This window comes from Rhinopithecus roxellana, chromosome 12 (genome assembly GCF_007565055.1).
Source record: "Rhinopithecus roxellana isolate Shanxi Qingling chromosome 12, ASM756505v1, whole genome shotgun sequence".
Taxonomy (NCBI): Eukaryota; Metazoa; Chordata; class Mammalia; order Primates; family Cercopithecidae; genus Rhinopithecus; species Rhinopithecus roxellana.
Genome location: NC_044560.1, coordinates 7,755,166 through 7,772,326, shown reverse-complemented (window position 1 = coordinate 7,772,326; position 17,161 = coordinate 7,755,166). Strand labels below are relative to the sequence as shown.

The following is a 17,161-nucleotide window of genomic DNA, read 5'->3' as shown; positions in this document are numbered from 1 at the left end:
CTTCCTCCACGGGGATGTTATAATGATTAAATGAGATAATTCATGTAACTGACTTAGCACAGCATCTGGCTTGTGGTAAGTGCTAAAACATTTTACTTATTACTATTTAATAATATTTGTGTAGCACTACAGACATACTGTATTACTTATATCAATATATACTTTTAATGTACTGATAAAATGTGGTAACCGCATAGGGAAAGCACAGCTAACCCACTGTGCCGGGGGTATGGTGAAGGAAGGCTTTGTGGAAGGGAGCCAAGTGTTAAAAAATAAGTAGGGGTGGGCTCGAGATGACAATGGGGTGCTGAAGAAGGTGTTCCAGGCCAAGGGAGCAGCAGCTACAAAGGTTTGGAGGCAGAGGAGAGCACGGGTCTCCTTTGGGGACCCTCAAAGTCACCCCCATCTCTCCTACCTGCGATCTTGCCTGGCCTCCCAGGCCCGACTGCCCAACCATCCCGGCGGCCTCCCCCCCGCAGGGGACCCCAGGGACAGGCCTGTGAAACTCTAAGTCTGCCCGCTGTATTAATTGCTAATCTCCCTCATTTTCTTTCCTTCTGTCTGCTGTACTGTCTGGTCCCCAGTCCCTGTGCTAATCAGAAAGAAGGACAAATCCAATATTTGCATTCTTTCCCACCGAGCCAGGCAGCTCTGGAAGGCTAAACCTCGGGCCTGCTGGGCTTCCCAGGAGGCAGGAAGGAGGTGCAGATGTATGACTGAGAGGTGGGCCAGCCCTGCCCACAAATCTGGAGGCTGTGACTCCTGTGGATGTACAAGTAACCCACAGAATCACTGATTCTGAGCAGGCAGGTTCCCTGCTAGCAGATGGTCCATCTCTTTCATTGCACAGATGGGGAAACTGAGGCCCACAGCAGTAAGGCCTGTCTCAAGATCACATGGTGGTTCGGAGGCAGAGCCTAGAGGAAACTTGGATCTCCTGAGTTTCCAACCTGTGACCAGGCCCAGAAAGGAAATTGCCTGGGTAGAGAAACCCAGCAAGACTTCTGGAGTTCAATTTCTGTTCAGGGCAAGGAGAAGCAGAAAGGGGAACATTGTCTTAAGCTCTCACTAGATGCCAGGTATGGAACTAAGTGTTTCACACGAACAATCTCATTTAATTCTCATAAGCCTGCAAGGTGAGTGGCAGAGGCCCCATTTCACAGATGAGTAAACTGAGGCTCTGAGAGCTCATATGACTTGTCTGTGATCACACAGCAAATAAGTAGGAGAGCTAGAATTTGTTTTTGTATTTTGATTAATTTTTTTATTTATTTGAGACGAAATCTCATTCTGTCACCCAGGCTGAAGTGCAGTGACTAGATCTCGGCTCACGGCAACCTCCGCCTCTGGGGTTCAAGCGATTCTCCTACCTCAGCCGAGTAGCTGGGACTACAGGCACGCAACACCATGCCCAGCTAATTTTTGTATTTTTAGTAGAGACAGGGTTTCACCATGCTGGCCAGGCTGGTCTCGAACTCCTAGCCTCAAGTGATCCGCCCACCTCGGCCTCCCAAAGTGCTGGGATTATAGGCATGAGCCACTGCACCCGGCCGTGGAGCTAGCATTTGAGCCCTGGTCTGTATGATCATTCCACTGTGTCCACGATGTGCCTAAATTAGTGGCTGTTTTAATATCTGCCATATCATTTGCTGCTGTCTGGTCAGCACCAACCTCCTACCCCTTCCTTTATTTATCCCTGAGCAAATCCTGTCTTCCACTGGGACTCCTCTTCCAGGAAGCCTTCTCTGACTATGCCCTCCCCTTCTCTAGACTTCCTCTGGTCTTCCTGTCTGACTAGAAATCACACTACACTGTCCACAATGAATAATTTAATTTATCTCTGGGGAGGGATGAGTATTGTCTCTCCAAAGTATAAGAGCAGAGACAGCCATGCACGTTTCTTTCTTGAGCCTCCCTCTATGCTGTTATTAAGGGGAGTTAGAGAAATGAATTTGAAGAGAATCATATGTAATGATATTCAAGGGCAAACCACGTGATCAGCTGCCTCAAAATCCTCTTGAGAACAGACTGCAGCTGTGTCTCACCAGGCCTGCTGTATGCCCGGGGGTTGCCCAACAGTTGGTGGTGGTCCATTACCTACCAGACACCTAGTTATAACACAAGTGTCACAGCAAGATTTTGTGTGCCAAGTACTGCCATGCTGCCTGTGGTCCTACTGAAGACCATGGTTCCTGACAACAGTGATGTGTGGAAACATCTAGGGGTTCCAAGCAGGCTACTTTCCCCTTCTCCACTTGTTTATACCAGGCCTCTACTCCACCTGTGCAAAGGGGCAGAGGTCAGCTCCTGCCCACATCCTCTGGAGGTGTGGAGTTTGGATGGAAGCCGATGTTTTGCTGGTGGGCACAAAAGTGGCCCAGAGTGCCCCTCCCCTTTTTTTTTTCTCAAGATGGAGTCTTGGTCTGTCGCCCTGGCTTGAGGGCAGTAGTGTTACCTCAGCTCACTGCAACCTCCGCCTCCTGGGTTCAAGTGATCCTCCCTCCCCCAGCCTCCCAGGTAGCTGGGATTACAGGCATGCGCCACCACACCCAGTTAATTTTTGTATTTTTCGTAGAGACGGGGTTTCACCATGTTGCCCAGGCTGGTCTCAGACTCCTGACCTCAAGTGATCCGCCCGCCTCAGTCTCCCAAAGTGCTGGGATTACAGGCATGAGTCACCACACCTGGCCCCAGAGTGGCCCTTGAAGTCTACCCTCCACCCACCTCTTGTTCGGACTCAGATAGGGTGGCTGAAGACCCAGTATTTTCCCAGAATCCCACCCAGTTCTCTAAGAAAGGAGGCAAGGTCAGGGTTGCTCTCCTACTTCTCCCTCAATGCTCCAAAGGCTCTAATGTCACCCCCAAAGCCAAGCAATATGCCAGGCCTCCCAGCTCCTAGCAGAGCCTCCTCATAGGCATGCTCCACTCCCCTCAGCAGCAGTTGGGAAAGTTCCTGATCCCGGTTTGGGCTTTCTTTCTGGGAGGGGTTTCCTCCTTCTCCCCTGCCTCCTCATTCCCCTCCACCCAGGAAAAAGGGGTGGGAAAGGCAGAGACATAAACACAAGTCTATTTTCACAGGAGAAGAGGCTCTGCCCAGGCCGCTCCCTTGTGGGCTGGAGCTGAGGCCTCTCTGATGGATGTGAGCAGGTGGTTTTGTTTGGTGAGGAGCCGCCAGCGGGGAAATAACTCAGCTTTTCTCACTGAGGTGGGTTAACTGTGGACAAAGACAGAGCTGGATGTGAGAGCAGGGTCTTGGCCGGGTCTGTCTCCCCAGGTTCTGGAAGGGCTGAGGATGCCCAGGGCCGGGACTAAAGCGACTGTCAGTTCACACTGACCACCAATTCACACTGACCATCAGTTCACACCTCCGCCGTGGCTGCTTACCTGAGCCTTGCAGTTCATCCCTACCCTGGGGCCGGCCTTGCCAAAAGAGCCGGGGGAAAAAGCCCTGGGGGGTTGGGGGCTGCCTGATGAGCAGAGTGGACGGGCAGCCTAACTGTTAGCCTGATGCTGCGACCAGAGGCTGGTGGATGTGGTTTGGGTGGGGGCGGAGGGGCAGTCTCTGGGATCTGGGCTCTTCCTGGGTACAGAAAGCCACTTGGGGAGGGCAGATACTGAAAAATGTCATTCGGCTTCAGGTCCAAGAAAATCCAGCCACAGACTCCTGGCCCACTCCACAAACTGACCCCTGACTCCATACCATCACCACTGGTCATGAAGAGAAAGAGAAAGAGGGGTGTGGGGATGTGTGTTGGAGGGTGGGAGGATGACTCAGTTAGCTTTCCCCTAATCCTGGGAAAAAACCACTCAGAGCCCATGTCCTTCCAACTTAAGTCAAGCACTCCTCCATCAGCCCGTCCTTCCCCAGGGGCCCGAGGGAGGAGCAGGGGACAGCCTTTCCCCTGCTTTCTGCAGAGAGGGAACCCCCTGCACCTTCTCCTCCCCAGACTTAGGTCGGCAGAACACCTTACATTGCCCCAGATAGGAAACCGACTCGAGCATTGTCCAGCTAACTGAAGGGGCTCAAGGAGAGCAGGGAAGTAAAAGAAGGGAACAGAGGGAAGGGAACAGAAGGGATGGCAGTGAGGCAGAGGTGGAGGCCAGGGCACAGGTGAGGGGTGTGTGATGAGTGCACATTTAGTGAGCGCCTACTTGTGCCAGGCGCCTAATTTGAATTTTCCCTTAGTTCTCACAGCAACCCCTGAGAGGTAGCAATGATCACCCCTGTTTCCTGATGAGGAAAAGGAAGCCCAGAGAGGTTAAGCAAGCGGTGCCAGGGTCACACAGCAATTTAGTAAATGGTAGAAACAGAGCTCCAACTCAGGGCTGCTTGTTGGCACAGGCCACGCAGTTTCTCCCGCTCCAGGCTTCCTTCTACCCATGGGGCCTGAGGGAGAGGCCTCCTGAGAAAGCAGAGGCCTGAAAGAGACCCCGAGAAGGCAAAGGGAGTAAGCGGGCAGCAGGAGAATCGCCCAGGAAGGGAGGAGAAGGAAGGGCTGGGCGGGGCGCAGAGGAGCGCGCAGCCGGGGTTAAAGCCCCATGTTCCTACAACCCGCTAAGCCGGAGAAATGAATTCTGATCCCTCCAAAACCCAACCTTGGAAAATGTGCGAGAGAAGGGTCTCCTTTCAGGGGGGCAGGCAATCCTCCACACCTCCTCCTGACGCCCCGGTAATGCCAGGATGTCCCCAATCTGCTTTGAGGAATGGAGAGATTAAGAATAATAAAAAAATTGCAATAAAATATGTGTGAAGGAGGGGGTAATTGTGGACAAACGCAGCATTCAAATTCATTTTTCAGCTCTTTTACACACCATTTCAATCTTATTTTCTGCTTGTTAATGAGATCTTGTTGCCTGGGCCAGGCAAAACCTTCCAATATCAGGACGTAATTGCACATAATTTCCTCTTCTACCAGTGATTTGCATCAGTTTTTTAAAAATTCTGGGCTATTTAACACCCCACAATCCCCCTCCCCATCTTCCTGCCTACAAATCTCTCGCTCCCTCCTCCTTCCTCGTCCCTGGTCCAGCAAGACTCATTTTAAATGCATATTATAAACGCAGTGTCGCCAATAAAGGGGCGGGGGCATGAAGAGGAAGTGATAGGAGAGAGGTAGGGAATCTCCAGTGCCCACTGTGTGAGTGGCACTGCCCAGTTCTCTAGGGTAAGTGGACTGTCTTGGTCGTGTCTTGCTGAGAGTCAAGTGGTGGTGAGGTTACTGGGTCCGGCAGACCAGAATTAGAACCCCATCTCCATCACTCACCTGCTCTGTGGCCTTCAGCAAGTGACTTGACCTCTCTGAGCCTATTTCCCCAAGAGTAGGGTTGCCATGGGGCTGGAATGACTTCAAATAGGCAAGTGCTTACATGGGATCTGGCGTCCAGTAAGTGTGCCACGGATGGAATGTCTTTTCTTGCTGAACTGGTGGCCCAGAGACCTCAGACAATGCCAGGAGGGCAGTACTGGGCATGTGCTGTTAAGACGCACCCAGGAGACCCCATTCACAAATAAATAAAGGTAAAGACTTGAGCTTGATTTCTGTGGGTCTCAGGAGGAAAGAGGTAGCTTGGCGTTTGGGGACAATGACTCTGAACCTGGCTCTGCCATTAATTGCCCCTGGGACCTGGGACCTCAGCTTCCCTGGACGGACCGGCAGACCAACCTCACCAGGCAGATACAACACAGTAGCATAGTGGGTTCGGGAGCCACTGCTGGAATCCTAGCTCTGCCACTTGCCAGATCCTAGCACACAACCTGGCACTTGGGAGAAGCTCCGTAAATGTGTGTTAGGTGGTTGGATGGATGGCGACCCCGGACAAGGAGGGTTTCCTCATCTCTAAAACGAGGATCACAAGATAATAGCCAAGAGTCAAGGAGGGCAAGTGGGGCAGCATTCAGGCGCATCGGGACCTGGCCTGCTGTAAGTATGATCTCCACCATTGCTGTCGCCGTGATTACTAAAGGCACAGGCTGGACGGGAGAGAAGGGTATTGAGAAGCAGGAAAGGACAGAGAGGCTGGTTGGTTGTGATTGTGGTCGTGTGGTTAACTGCATGCTTAGAGAATATTCTTCATTGGCTCGGCGTGTGGGGGAATTATAAATATGTAAATCCCTTTATGGGTTCCTTCATTTTAAGCTCCAGAAAGGAACAAAGGAGACGATGAGTGTGGGACATTACGAAAGAGCACCAGGAGCAGTGCTGGCAAGACCAATGCGCCTTCCACGAGGCCATGGCAGGAGCCCTCCAGACCCCAGCCAAGGGTGCCACTAACCCAACGGTGTGATTTTCACAAAATCTGGGGGAGACTGGGCCCTCTCTAGGCCTCAGTTTCCACTTCCTACTCTGATATAGTCGGCATCTTAAAAAGGTTGGGACATGAGGAGGTTCCAGCTAACCACACCTCCCAGCCCCACCTGGCACATACCACGTGGGCCCTGAGGAAACCTCCAGCCCAAGGCACCCTGCCTGCAGCCTTCAACCCAAAGGACCCTCGAAACTGGCAGAACTTTTCTCCTGGTTCTTTGCTTGGGATCTCAGCCTGCCAAGAACTGCAGCTCTGAATGACTTTCTGATGCCTGTCTCCCCCACCTGTCTCTTGGAGCTGTGCTTCCACCATCAGACTAAGGCATCTAAGGATGAGGGTTTTGTCTCTTCCATCAGACTATGAACTCCTGAGGACAGGGGCTGTGTCTTCCCCATCAGACTGGAGCATCTAAGGATGAGGGGTTTGTCTCTTCCATCAGACTATGAGTTCCTGAAGACGGGCTGTGTCTTCCCCACCAGACTGGAGACCCCTGAAGGGGTCTGCCTTGTGTTCTCCTTTCTACCTGTGGCCACTGCCCCTAAGAGCCTGGCCTGCTTGGGATTCCCAGACAGGGGCTGGTATGAAGGGATCAATCTGCAGGTGGCACATTATTCAAAGTCGGTCACATTACAAAAGGTTACTTTCGTCCTAAGTTGTTTTATGTTTTTAATTAATTAATTAATTTTGAGACAGAGTCTCGCTCTGTCACCCAGGCTAGCGCCCAGTGGCACAATCACAGCTCACTGCAGCCTCAACCTCCCAGGGTCAATCGATCCTCCCACCTCAGCCTCCTTAGTAGCTGGGACCACAGGCTCGCCCCACCATATCTGGCTAATTTTTAAATTTTTTTTGCAGCGACTTGGTTTCGCTCTGTTGCTCAGGCTGGTCTTGATCTCCTGACCTCAAGTGATCCTCCCACCTTGGCCTCCCAAAGTGCCGGGATTACAGGCGTGAGCCACGGCGCCCCACCTCTAAGTGGTTTTCTAACAGTCATTGTCCAAGTAACTGGCCCTCAGCCCAGAGCAAAGGGGAGAGAGTAGGCTGGGGATTGCGGGTGGTCTATGATCCTAACCCCAGATGAACCTCATCAGGAATGAGGTCTCACAAGCAGGATTCCTTTTCCCTACATCTCTTCAGAAGGACCCAGTGCACAAAGCCAGGGACATCCATGTGCTGAGTACCTAATCCCTAATCCTTTTAGGCCAGGGCTTGGGCGAGTAGGGGAGATGATGAGGGAACCAAGCCTCAAGGGTATCTAAACTTCTTGAAAGGCATTTGCCCGTATAACTCAGCTCTGCCCATTGGTCCCTAACCTGAGGTCATTGGCCTCAGTTTTCTCATCCACCACGTGAGTCGAATGAGCTCTTTCCTCCACCAAGCTGAAGGGGGTGGCTTTCCTAGATGGGGGTGGCTTCCCTAGGTGGTTTCTTCTTGCACCAGCCAATCTCTAAAAGAGTGCAAGTGTGGGCATTTCTGAGAGGCAGGAAGACAGAACAAGTAACTAAGATTCAAGCTCTAGGTCTGGCGCAGTGGCTCACACCTGTAATCCTAACACTTTGGGAGGCTGAGGTGGGTGGATCACTTGAGGTCAGGAGTTCAAGACTAGCCTGGCCAACATGGTGAAATCCCGTCTCTACTAAAAATACAAAAAAATTAGCTGGGCATGGTGGCGCATGCCTGTAGTCCCAGCTACTCTGGAGGCCGAGGCAGGAAAATTGCTTGAACCTGGGAGGAAGCAGAGGTTGCAATGAGCCAAGATCACGCCATTGCACACCAGCCTGGGCGACAGAGTGAAATCCTATCTCAAAAAAAAAAAAAAAAAAAGAAAGAAAAAAGAAAAAAAAAGAAAGAAAGAAAGAAAAAGAAAAAAAAAAAAAAGAAAAGGAAACAAAAGAAAAAGATTTCAGGCTCTAAAGACATGGGTTTGAATCCTGGCTCTACCCTTTAAATGGATTAATACGTGTAAAACACCGAGAGCAGGTTCTGAAGGTTAGAAGGACTCCAGAAAATTCAGCTGTCCTTGTCAACACTGGTATTAAACATACTGGATGCCTTTTAAACTTATATTTTTTGTCTGTCTGACCCTGTTGTACTGTCACCTCCACTGGGACAATATAAGGGTCTTCCTCTCATGTTCACTGATTCATCCCAAGTGCCTAGAACAGTGCCTGGCATGTAGTAGGTACTCTATAAATATTCATTATGTTAGTGACCCCCTTCCAAGCCAGGGGGCACGTGCAGAGATGAGATGAGTAAATGGCCTTTCCTTGAGATTCTGCATGGAGTCCCTGATGTTCCGTGGTTCCCACTTCCCAGGCTGGGTTTGAGACAAGGTACTCGGGTCAAGCCACTGGAGGAGGCACATCTTCCTCACAGTAATAGCAAGCTGGCCAGCGTGATGCACAGCTAGCTTATCCCAAGTCTGCCCAGGTGCTCGGTAGAGCCACAACTTCATCCTCCAGTGTAAGCCCCTTTGGCTTCTGTAAGAACAAACATTCCAGCCGGGCGCAGTGGCTCATGCCTGTAATACCAGCACTTTGGGAGGCCAAGGTGGACGGATCACTTGAGTTCAGGAGTTCAAGACCAGCCTGGCCAACATGGCAAAACCCCGTCTCTACTAAATATACAAAAATTAGTCAGACGTGGCGGCGGGCACCTGTAATCCCAACTACTCAGGAGGCTAAGACAGGAGAATTGCTTGAACACGGGAGGTGGAGGTTGCAGTGAGCCAATATCGTGCCACTGCACTCCAGCCTGGGCAACAGAGTAAGACTCTGTTTAAAAAAAAAAAAAAGAGAGAGAGAGAGAGAGAGAAAAGAAAAGAAAAAAAATCCTTCCAGTTTTGAGGTCCACAGATATCTGGGCAATGTGTCAGAGACCTGCCATCCTGGGGAAAGGAAGGGACAGTGTGCCAACCCCACAGCCCAGCGGGGAAGCCTATCCTGTCCCTCCTGCCCAGGTGAGCTATAGAGAAGCCAGTCCTGTTGGGAAGAGAGGATGCAGGAGGCAGATCTGTCCTTACAGGGCGTCTCCCTATAGATCCTTATGCACAGACGATTCCTGGCCCCAGGACCACAGCGATGTGCTGATGGTGTCAAGTCCACCTGCCCAGACTTGAGGCAGGAGGGCAGTGGGAGTCGGAGCCTAGCAAGCCCAGGAGCTTTTGTACAAGACCCAGAAACTCCGCCCCGCTCACTGCCCCCGTCCTTCAGGAAGTGCTCCCAGTTTAGCCTCTGCAGTTCCCATGCACAGAAGCACACACGGCCTGCCCTGCTGCCCCTGCGCCCACCCTCCTCCAGCAGCTGTTCACCTCCTGGTCCCCTCTGCCCCTGTCAGACCCTCCATCTGTCTTCACACCTTTGATGGGAGCCTCTGAGCTTCTTCAATTCATCATGTCAGTCTCCCGGCCCTGAGGAATGGGCTGGAGGCCTCCTGAGAGTCTCTCGCCTTTAGCTTCAGTGAAATTCTGGGCTGGGTGGAGGGCTGGGGGTCCAACTTAGGAACTTCCAGGAAAGGGTGAAAAACACCTCATCCAACTCTGAAGCCTCCTAGCCATCGGGGGGATGCTCCCCCTTGATCCACTGGTCACACCAATGGGTCGGTTTCCCATCCCTGACCCACACTCTGGAGGCCTGGGGCCCCTTATTTGCTAAGTCTCTCTTTTGTCCTGTGACAGTCCTGTGTTGGGGATAAACCTCAGCCCACAGTGAGACAAGGAGGGCTGGGAAAAGCAGTGGTCACGGAGTCAGGTGCCCCAGATTCTCAACCCTGGCCAGGCCAATGTGTACCGGGGCCCTCTATCTCCAAAGCAAGACAGCCGCGCACAGAACCCCAAAGACCCTCTTCAGCTTTCTAAGGACACTCCTCCAAATTTGTTTTGTGCCACCAAGCTGCGCCTGGACCCCATTCTTGGGTGTGGACACCTTGGATCTCTGCAGTGTCCTTCCCCAGCCAGCTCAGGGATCCTGTTGTGACTCATCTCAAGGGCTCTGGAACTTCTCAAGGGCTCTGGAAGGTTAGCACTAATGATATGGAGGCCATAACCTTGAACCCCAAAGAGGCCAACTGGGGTCCCCAGGGAAGACATTCTGGCTGACAGGCTGTATTCCACGTGCAGGGTTTAGTTCACCTGGGATCCCAGCAAGAGAGTGGGATGGCCTGGTGAGGACAAGGTCACCCAAGTAAGTGGCATCACCCTTCATACTGCGGACCCTGAGAGGGCTTGATGCGTCACCATTAGGAGCTCTGCAGGCAACTGTCTACGGGTACTGGGCACTCACGCTGTGCTGGACCTGAGCTGAGTGCCTTCCACAGATCATCTCATTCAATCCTCAGCAACCTTGGGAGGCAAATACTGGGATTATCTCCATTTCATTGATGAGAAAATTGAGGCATAGAAAGGGGAAGGGACTTACTCAAGGGTTTCCCCATAAATAAATGATGGAGCTGAAATGCAATTAACCCTCAACTACACAAATTAATGAAGGCAAACAGAAATGAATCCAGACAAGCAGAAAATTAACATTCTTGGGCGTTTTTTTTCTTTTCTTTTTTTTTAATTTACCGTAAGGGCCTGACAGCAAACATTTTAGACTTTGTGGGCCACATGAGCTCTCTTTTTATTTATTTATTTGAGACATAGTCTCACTCTGTCACCCAGACTGGAGTGTAATGGTGCAATCTTGGCTCACTGCAACCTGTGTCCCGGGTTCAAGCAATTCTCCCGCCTCAGCCTTCCAAGTAGCTAAAATTACAGGCACCTGTCATCATGCCTGGCTAATTTTTGTATTTTCGTAGAGATGGAGTTTCACCATGTTGGCCAGGCTGGTCTCGAACTCCTGACCTCAGGTGATCCACCTGCCTCAGCTTCCCAAAGTGTTGACATTACAGGAGTGAGCCACCACCCTTGGCCTTATATGATCTCTTTTAAAACTACTCAATTCTGCTGTAGTGGCACAAAAGCCACCATAAATAGATCGACATGGCTGTATTCCAATAAAACTTTATTTACAAAAAACAGCGAGCTGGACGGACGTGGCCTGCAGGATGTAGCTTGCTGGCCTTCTTTAAATTTCTTTTTATTTTCCTTCTAGGTAATGGATTTCCCATATTAATTACATTGTCCTGGCACTAGGGAGGGCCAGAGAACTAACATTTACTTGGCACTGATTTCGTGCCAGGCTCTAGGCTAGGTGCTTTGACCTGTTAGCATACTGAATGCGGCAAGCACCCCTTGTTGAGAGGGTAGTTACAGGCTATGTTTAACGGGGGTTAAACTAAGGCTCACAGATGCTGACTTGCCTCAGAGCCCCCTGAGGAGTAGAGCTGGGATTTAGACCCACACCACAGCCTTCCCTGATCTGAAGAGCCACACTATGGCTCTTCAGATCAGTTTGCATCACGTGCAGCGGATTCTCAGCACAGACATGTGGCAGGGGACACTTCATCCCTTCCCCCACGGCTATTTGGGAGCCTGCTGAAGCTACAAAAAAATGAGCCCATGAGTTCCTCAAGTTCATTGGGACTTCTGGCATCATCAAGTCCTGTTCCCCAAATTCACCTATAACCACCATCAACGCCCACATTATCGCTCTGACTTCATCCAAAGCAGGTCCTGTGACTTCTACCAGCACCCCGAGGCAGTGAGTGACTTAACCAATCACACAGGAGCAAACAGAATTCCAATGACCAATCAGGGTAGAGTTACCGGCCCAGAATCCCATCCACAATTCTCTCCACCAACAAGGACATGGTCCTGCCTTTCAGGAATTGGTCAGTCCTGGGGAAAGCCAAGAGCACAAGACAGAATCCAGCGAGGATTCCTGGTTCTAGAGCAAAAACCCCGACCACAGTCAGCCTCCTACAGGAAAGAGCACAAGGCTTCCACCCACGTGCTGTCTGCAAATGTCTGACTTTTTAGTGGCGGTGGGACCCTGGGTGCTAGGCTGAGGCCACCTACCTGAGGAGACAGGCCGTTGCTGACCGGGTTCATGTGGTTGGAGGGCGCTGCCGGATTCATGAAGCTGTCGGAGTAGCTGGAGAAGCTGTGGCGGGCTCCGTAGGCAGAGCTAGTGTCGGCGGCTGCAGCCGCTGCAGCCAGCCCGCCCTGGTGCATGGTGGACGGTGGCAGGGGCTGGGGCCGGTGCACAGTGCTGCCCCCATCTGTAGAGAGACCCAAGAGAGGTCCTAAGCAAGTGACCTCATCCTGGACCCTGGGCCTCTGAGAGCAGAAGGCAAGCCATGAGCCTCCTCCTCCCAGTCTCCATTCCTTGGAGGGAAGGGACCACCCTCTCATGCTACCTGGGATGAGACAAGCTAGCTCCTGGGCAGGGCACTGGGCACTGGCCAGGTCTTGACTGACAACCCAACATTCCAGACAACCCCTAGATAGATGCACACTAGTTCCTGTTGCTTGGTGCTTGGCACACAGTAGGTACTCAATAAATATCAGCTGGGCTGAAAGCCAAACCTTGATGAGGACTCTGTTAATCTACCTGGTCTGTTTTGTTTTGTGAGCATCAACCACTTGCCAGGTGCTATTACAAATGCTGCCTAAGGGTGTGAAGCAAGACTATAAATCCCATTTTACAGATGAAGAAACCAAGGCTTGGTGGGCTTGGGGCACTCACACAAGATGACCACGCTAGTGAATGATGGGACCAGGATTTGAATGGCCTAAATTCGGAGCCATCTCTGTTCTTTGCTGCTAGGATATTATTCAGCTCTCTCTGAGCCCCTCTGTGCAGCTTTGCCGGGACTGGGACCCTCAGCACTGGTTCAATTTATCTTACCAAGTCACAGTGGTGGTGGAGGGGGCTCTTTGACTCTCTCCTTGGCCTCCAGAACTCCAGCCTGCCAGTCATTTAAAAGGAGGCTTTATGAGGTAGCTATCTTTTTTAAAATTTTTTTTTGGAGATGGAGTCTTGCTTTGTCACCCAGGCGGGAGTGTGATCTGGGCTCGCTGCAACCTCTGCCTCCTGGGTTCAAGCAATTCTCCTGCCTCAGCCTCCCGAGTAGCTGGGATTACAGATGTATGCCACTATGCCCAGCTAATTTTTTTTTTTTTTTTTGTATTTTTAGTAGAGATGGAGTTTCACATGTTGGCCAGGCTGGTCTCCAACTCCTGGCCTCAAGACATCTGCCTGCCTTGGCCTCCCCAAGTGCTGGGATTGCAGTTCTGAGCCACTGCGCCCGGCCCATGAGGCCAATATCAAGTAGTGGTATTCCTGGTGTGTGCTGGGACGGGGCATGGGGGGTGACAGAATGAGCAAGGTTCGGTGAGTTGGGGGAAGGGAACCCTTCTTCCCCTACAAGGCTCACCTTCTCTCCTGGGACCCAGCCTTTCCTTTCCTTTCCCAAGGCCCCTCTGATACCTTAGCCTCTCCCACCCACTCACCTTCTTCCCTCTGCCTACTCCTTTCCAAGCCTAGCAGGGAATCTTATACTTCAAGCCACTGGGAGAACTGGGCCCAAGTGAGGCCTCTTTCCCAGGCAGATCTCAGGGTTCTGACCCCGCTCAGCCCAGCCAGGCCTAGGGCTGTTCACCCCAGAGTAGGGGGAATCCCTCAGAGGGAGCTTTCTCCAGTCCTCAAAGGAGACCCTGACCTTTATTCCATCTCTGAAAATGGATCTTTTGAGAGAGAGGCAAGAAAATAAGGTCCCAGCAAATTATGTAAGCCCCTTTGTACATTTTTTTTTGTAATAGGTTGGAGATCAACATAATCTAAAAAAAAAATGATTTCAACATGATTCCAACATCCTCCCAACAAGTACACACACGTACGTGCACACACATGCACTCATGCACACACTCTCACATGCACACACTCATGCACACACACCCACACTCATGTATGCACACACGCACACACTCATGCATGCACTCGCACGCACTCATGCACACACTCAGGTACAAACACGCACACACTCATGCACACACACCCACACTCATGTATGCACACACGCACACACTCATGCATGCACTCGCACGCACTCATGCACACACTCAGGTACACACACGCACACACACTCATGCACGCACTCACACGCACACACTCATGCACACACACCCACACTCATGTATGCACACACGCACACACTCATGCATGCACTGACACGCACATACTCATGCACACCCTCACACGCACACACTCATGCACACACTCAGGCACGCACACGCACACACTCATGCACGCAGTCACATGTACACAGTCATACGCACTCACATGCACACACTCATGCACACACACGCACACACTCATACACACACTCACACACACACTCATGCACCCACTCACACGCACACTATGTACTCATGTCACTCTCTCATTTTAAAAACTCAAAGACTGTGACTATGCATGGTCCCAAAGTCCCTGGAGAATCTGGCCCTTTCCTTCCAAAGCAGGTCAGCCCAGTGTCCTGTGCTCCAAATCCTCGCTGCTCAAAGCCTGGCCCATGCCCCACCAGCCTGGGCATCTCCAGGGGGATTTTTAGAAGTGCAGAATCTCGGGCCCCACCCAGACCAGCATTTTAGTAACAACCCTGGGAGATCCATGGTACCATTTGAGAAGCTCAGTTCTCAACAGGTGCACAGGGGCTGCCTGGGGGACCCCACCTGGCTGCTCTGTGTTAGGGCCAAGAATTTCAAGGGCAGGATTGCATCTTTTTTCTCTTAATAGCTTGCTTACGTGAAAGTAAGAAATGGTCATTTAAAAAGAGTCTTTGTAAGTGAAAGTAAAGAAAGAAGGGAAGGGGTACCACTGAGATGGCAGGATGGGGCTGGGATACTCACCTTGGGAGATGGTGGTGGTGGGGTAGGTGGAGTCCGGCAGCTGGTAGGGGGGAAGCGTGGGCATGCCAGTGGGTGGGAAGCCTCCTGGCAGAAGGTGGTTGAATGCCGCCAGCTGGTTGGCTCCTGCCTGCTTACGCCAACGGGCGCGGCGGTTACTGAACCAGACCTGGGGGATGGAGAGCACAGAATGGAGACCCCCTCGGCCAGGTTCCTGGCAGAGAGCTGCAACACATCTAGACCCAGTTGCCCAAGCCATCACCCTCTGATCCAGCCAGCATCCTCCTGCAGGGAGGGGAATCTCCAGCGTTGTGCAGCATGGGACGGTTTGCAAAGTGTTTTCCTAGGTATGACCCCATTCTGCCCTCACAACCACCAGTGAGGGGGTTCTATATTATCCCCATTTTACAGATGAGGAAACTGAGACCCAGAGAAAGTGGGTGACTTGTCCATGGGCCAGGTTGAGTCAGTGGCCCAGCCAGTCCTGTGTGGCTCTCAGGCCAGTACTCTTTCCTCTACAGCTGCTCCTTCCTGGAGGGATGCTGGTGCCCTGCTTGACCACCTCCTCCAGGAAGCCCCCCAGGAGGAAGTCACACATCTGCAACCCACCTGAATGAGACCTGCACTTCAGACCCAGATGTGCAAGCCAGGTTCTTTGTCTGGAGACTGAGGCCCTACTTTGCTTACATACCCTGGGCCTCCTTGAAATAGGACACACACACACACACACACACACACGTGCGTGGATTCATCAAACATTAGTAGGATAATAACCCAACACCTTTGTCTCCCTTTCCTGTGCTGGCGCTTCACGTGTCAACCCATACACAGATCCATGAGATGTATTCTCCTATTCCCATTTTACAGAAGGGGAAGCCAAGGCTCACAGAGGTCAAGTTGCTTGCCCAAGTCCACCTAGCTGGTCTGTGTTGGAGCTGCGATTCAAACTTACAATCAGTCTGGCTTTCTAGAGCTCAGTTATCTGGATCTGCCAGTTTCCCGGGACAGGTCAGAGAAGGAGGAGAATGAGGGCGCACACTGGGGCTGCTTTGAGGGGGTTCTTTTCCAACCTGAGTTTTGCACATGCTGTTCCCTCTCACCTGAACACTCTTCCTGCAGCTGGCTCTTTGGCCTTCAGAGCTCAGCTGAAATGCTTCTTCCTACTCCAACTCCTTAATCGCTGCATCTAAGGTGGGTTCCGGTAGGTTCTCTGCTTCTCTCAGGGGGCCTCCTGCCTGTGTGCTTCCCCACAGGAGCTCCATGGGGCAGAGGCCATGCATTCCTTGCCCAATGCCTGGAGCTCAGTAAGTGTTCAAGGAATACTTGTCGAATGAATGAAGGAGTGAATGATGAATGAATGGACAAGGGGAGGCAGGATTAGCTCTGGGGTGTCTTTGCTGGGCCTGGGGCCACAGGCTTGGTTGGTGCCCCATCCTGATGGGGAGTGAAGGCCGCAACCTCCCCTGTCACCTGATCACCTAAGATCCCCAAATCTCTGTACCATCTCTTGCCAAGATGGGGGACGGGAGTGCAGCTGGGTGGAGGGCGCTTATGTGCCCCTAGAGTCATCCCTCCCAGGTGGGAAAAGCAGTGTTCAGCTTCGCAGGCTGGATAAACAAGAGCTGCCGGCTCTGACCTGTTTAGATTTCACAGAGAAAGGAGAGGAGGCAGCCAAGCCTGAAGGGAAAACGACTGGCTCCCAAAGGATTCAAAGCCCTGGCTTCTCCCCACTTCCGGAGGGTGCTGAGGGCTTCCCCAGGGCACCCTGGGGTGGGAGGGATGCCGGAGAGGGAACGCTGCAAGGAATGGGCCTTGCCTCTGAGCTCCCAGGCTCTGCAGGAAGAGTGTGGGGAGGTCTTTGTACTAATTCAGTGTTTCCCAAAGAGTGGGCCTCCTGCCACGGCTCCCTGTTGGAAAAACAGGATTCAATAATCTGGTCATGAGGATGGGAAAGTTATTCCTTCCACTTCTGTCCCAGGCCTCCTGGGCATGGAGAAGGGGGAAAGAGGGGTCTCATTCTGGTGCTAATGCATCCTCAGCGCCTTTCTAACCTGTGCTAATCTCCCT

At 51.9% G+C, this 17,161-nt stretch overlaps 1 protein-coding gene across 4 annotated transcripts in view; it reads right to left on the bottom strand.

The window, feature by feature from the left end:
- PAX7 (paired box 7) overlaps positions 1-17,161 on the bottom strand; it is a 118,791-nt gene that overhangs the window by 32,781 nt on the left and 68,849 nt on the right. For all 4 annotated transcript variants that reach the window (XM_010385569.2, XM_010385570.2, XM_010385566.2 and 1 more), the window contains exons 6-7: positions 15,098-15,263; positions 12,266-12,468 (exon numbers count right to left, since the gene is read on the bottom strand). In XM_010385569.2, the coding sequence (XP_010383871.1) occupies positions 12,266-12,468; positions 15,098-15,263 (369 nt within the window). The remainder of the gene's footprint in view (positions 1-12,265; positions 12,469-15,097; positions 15,264-17,161) is intronic.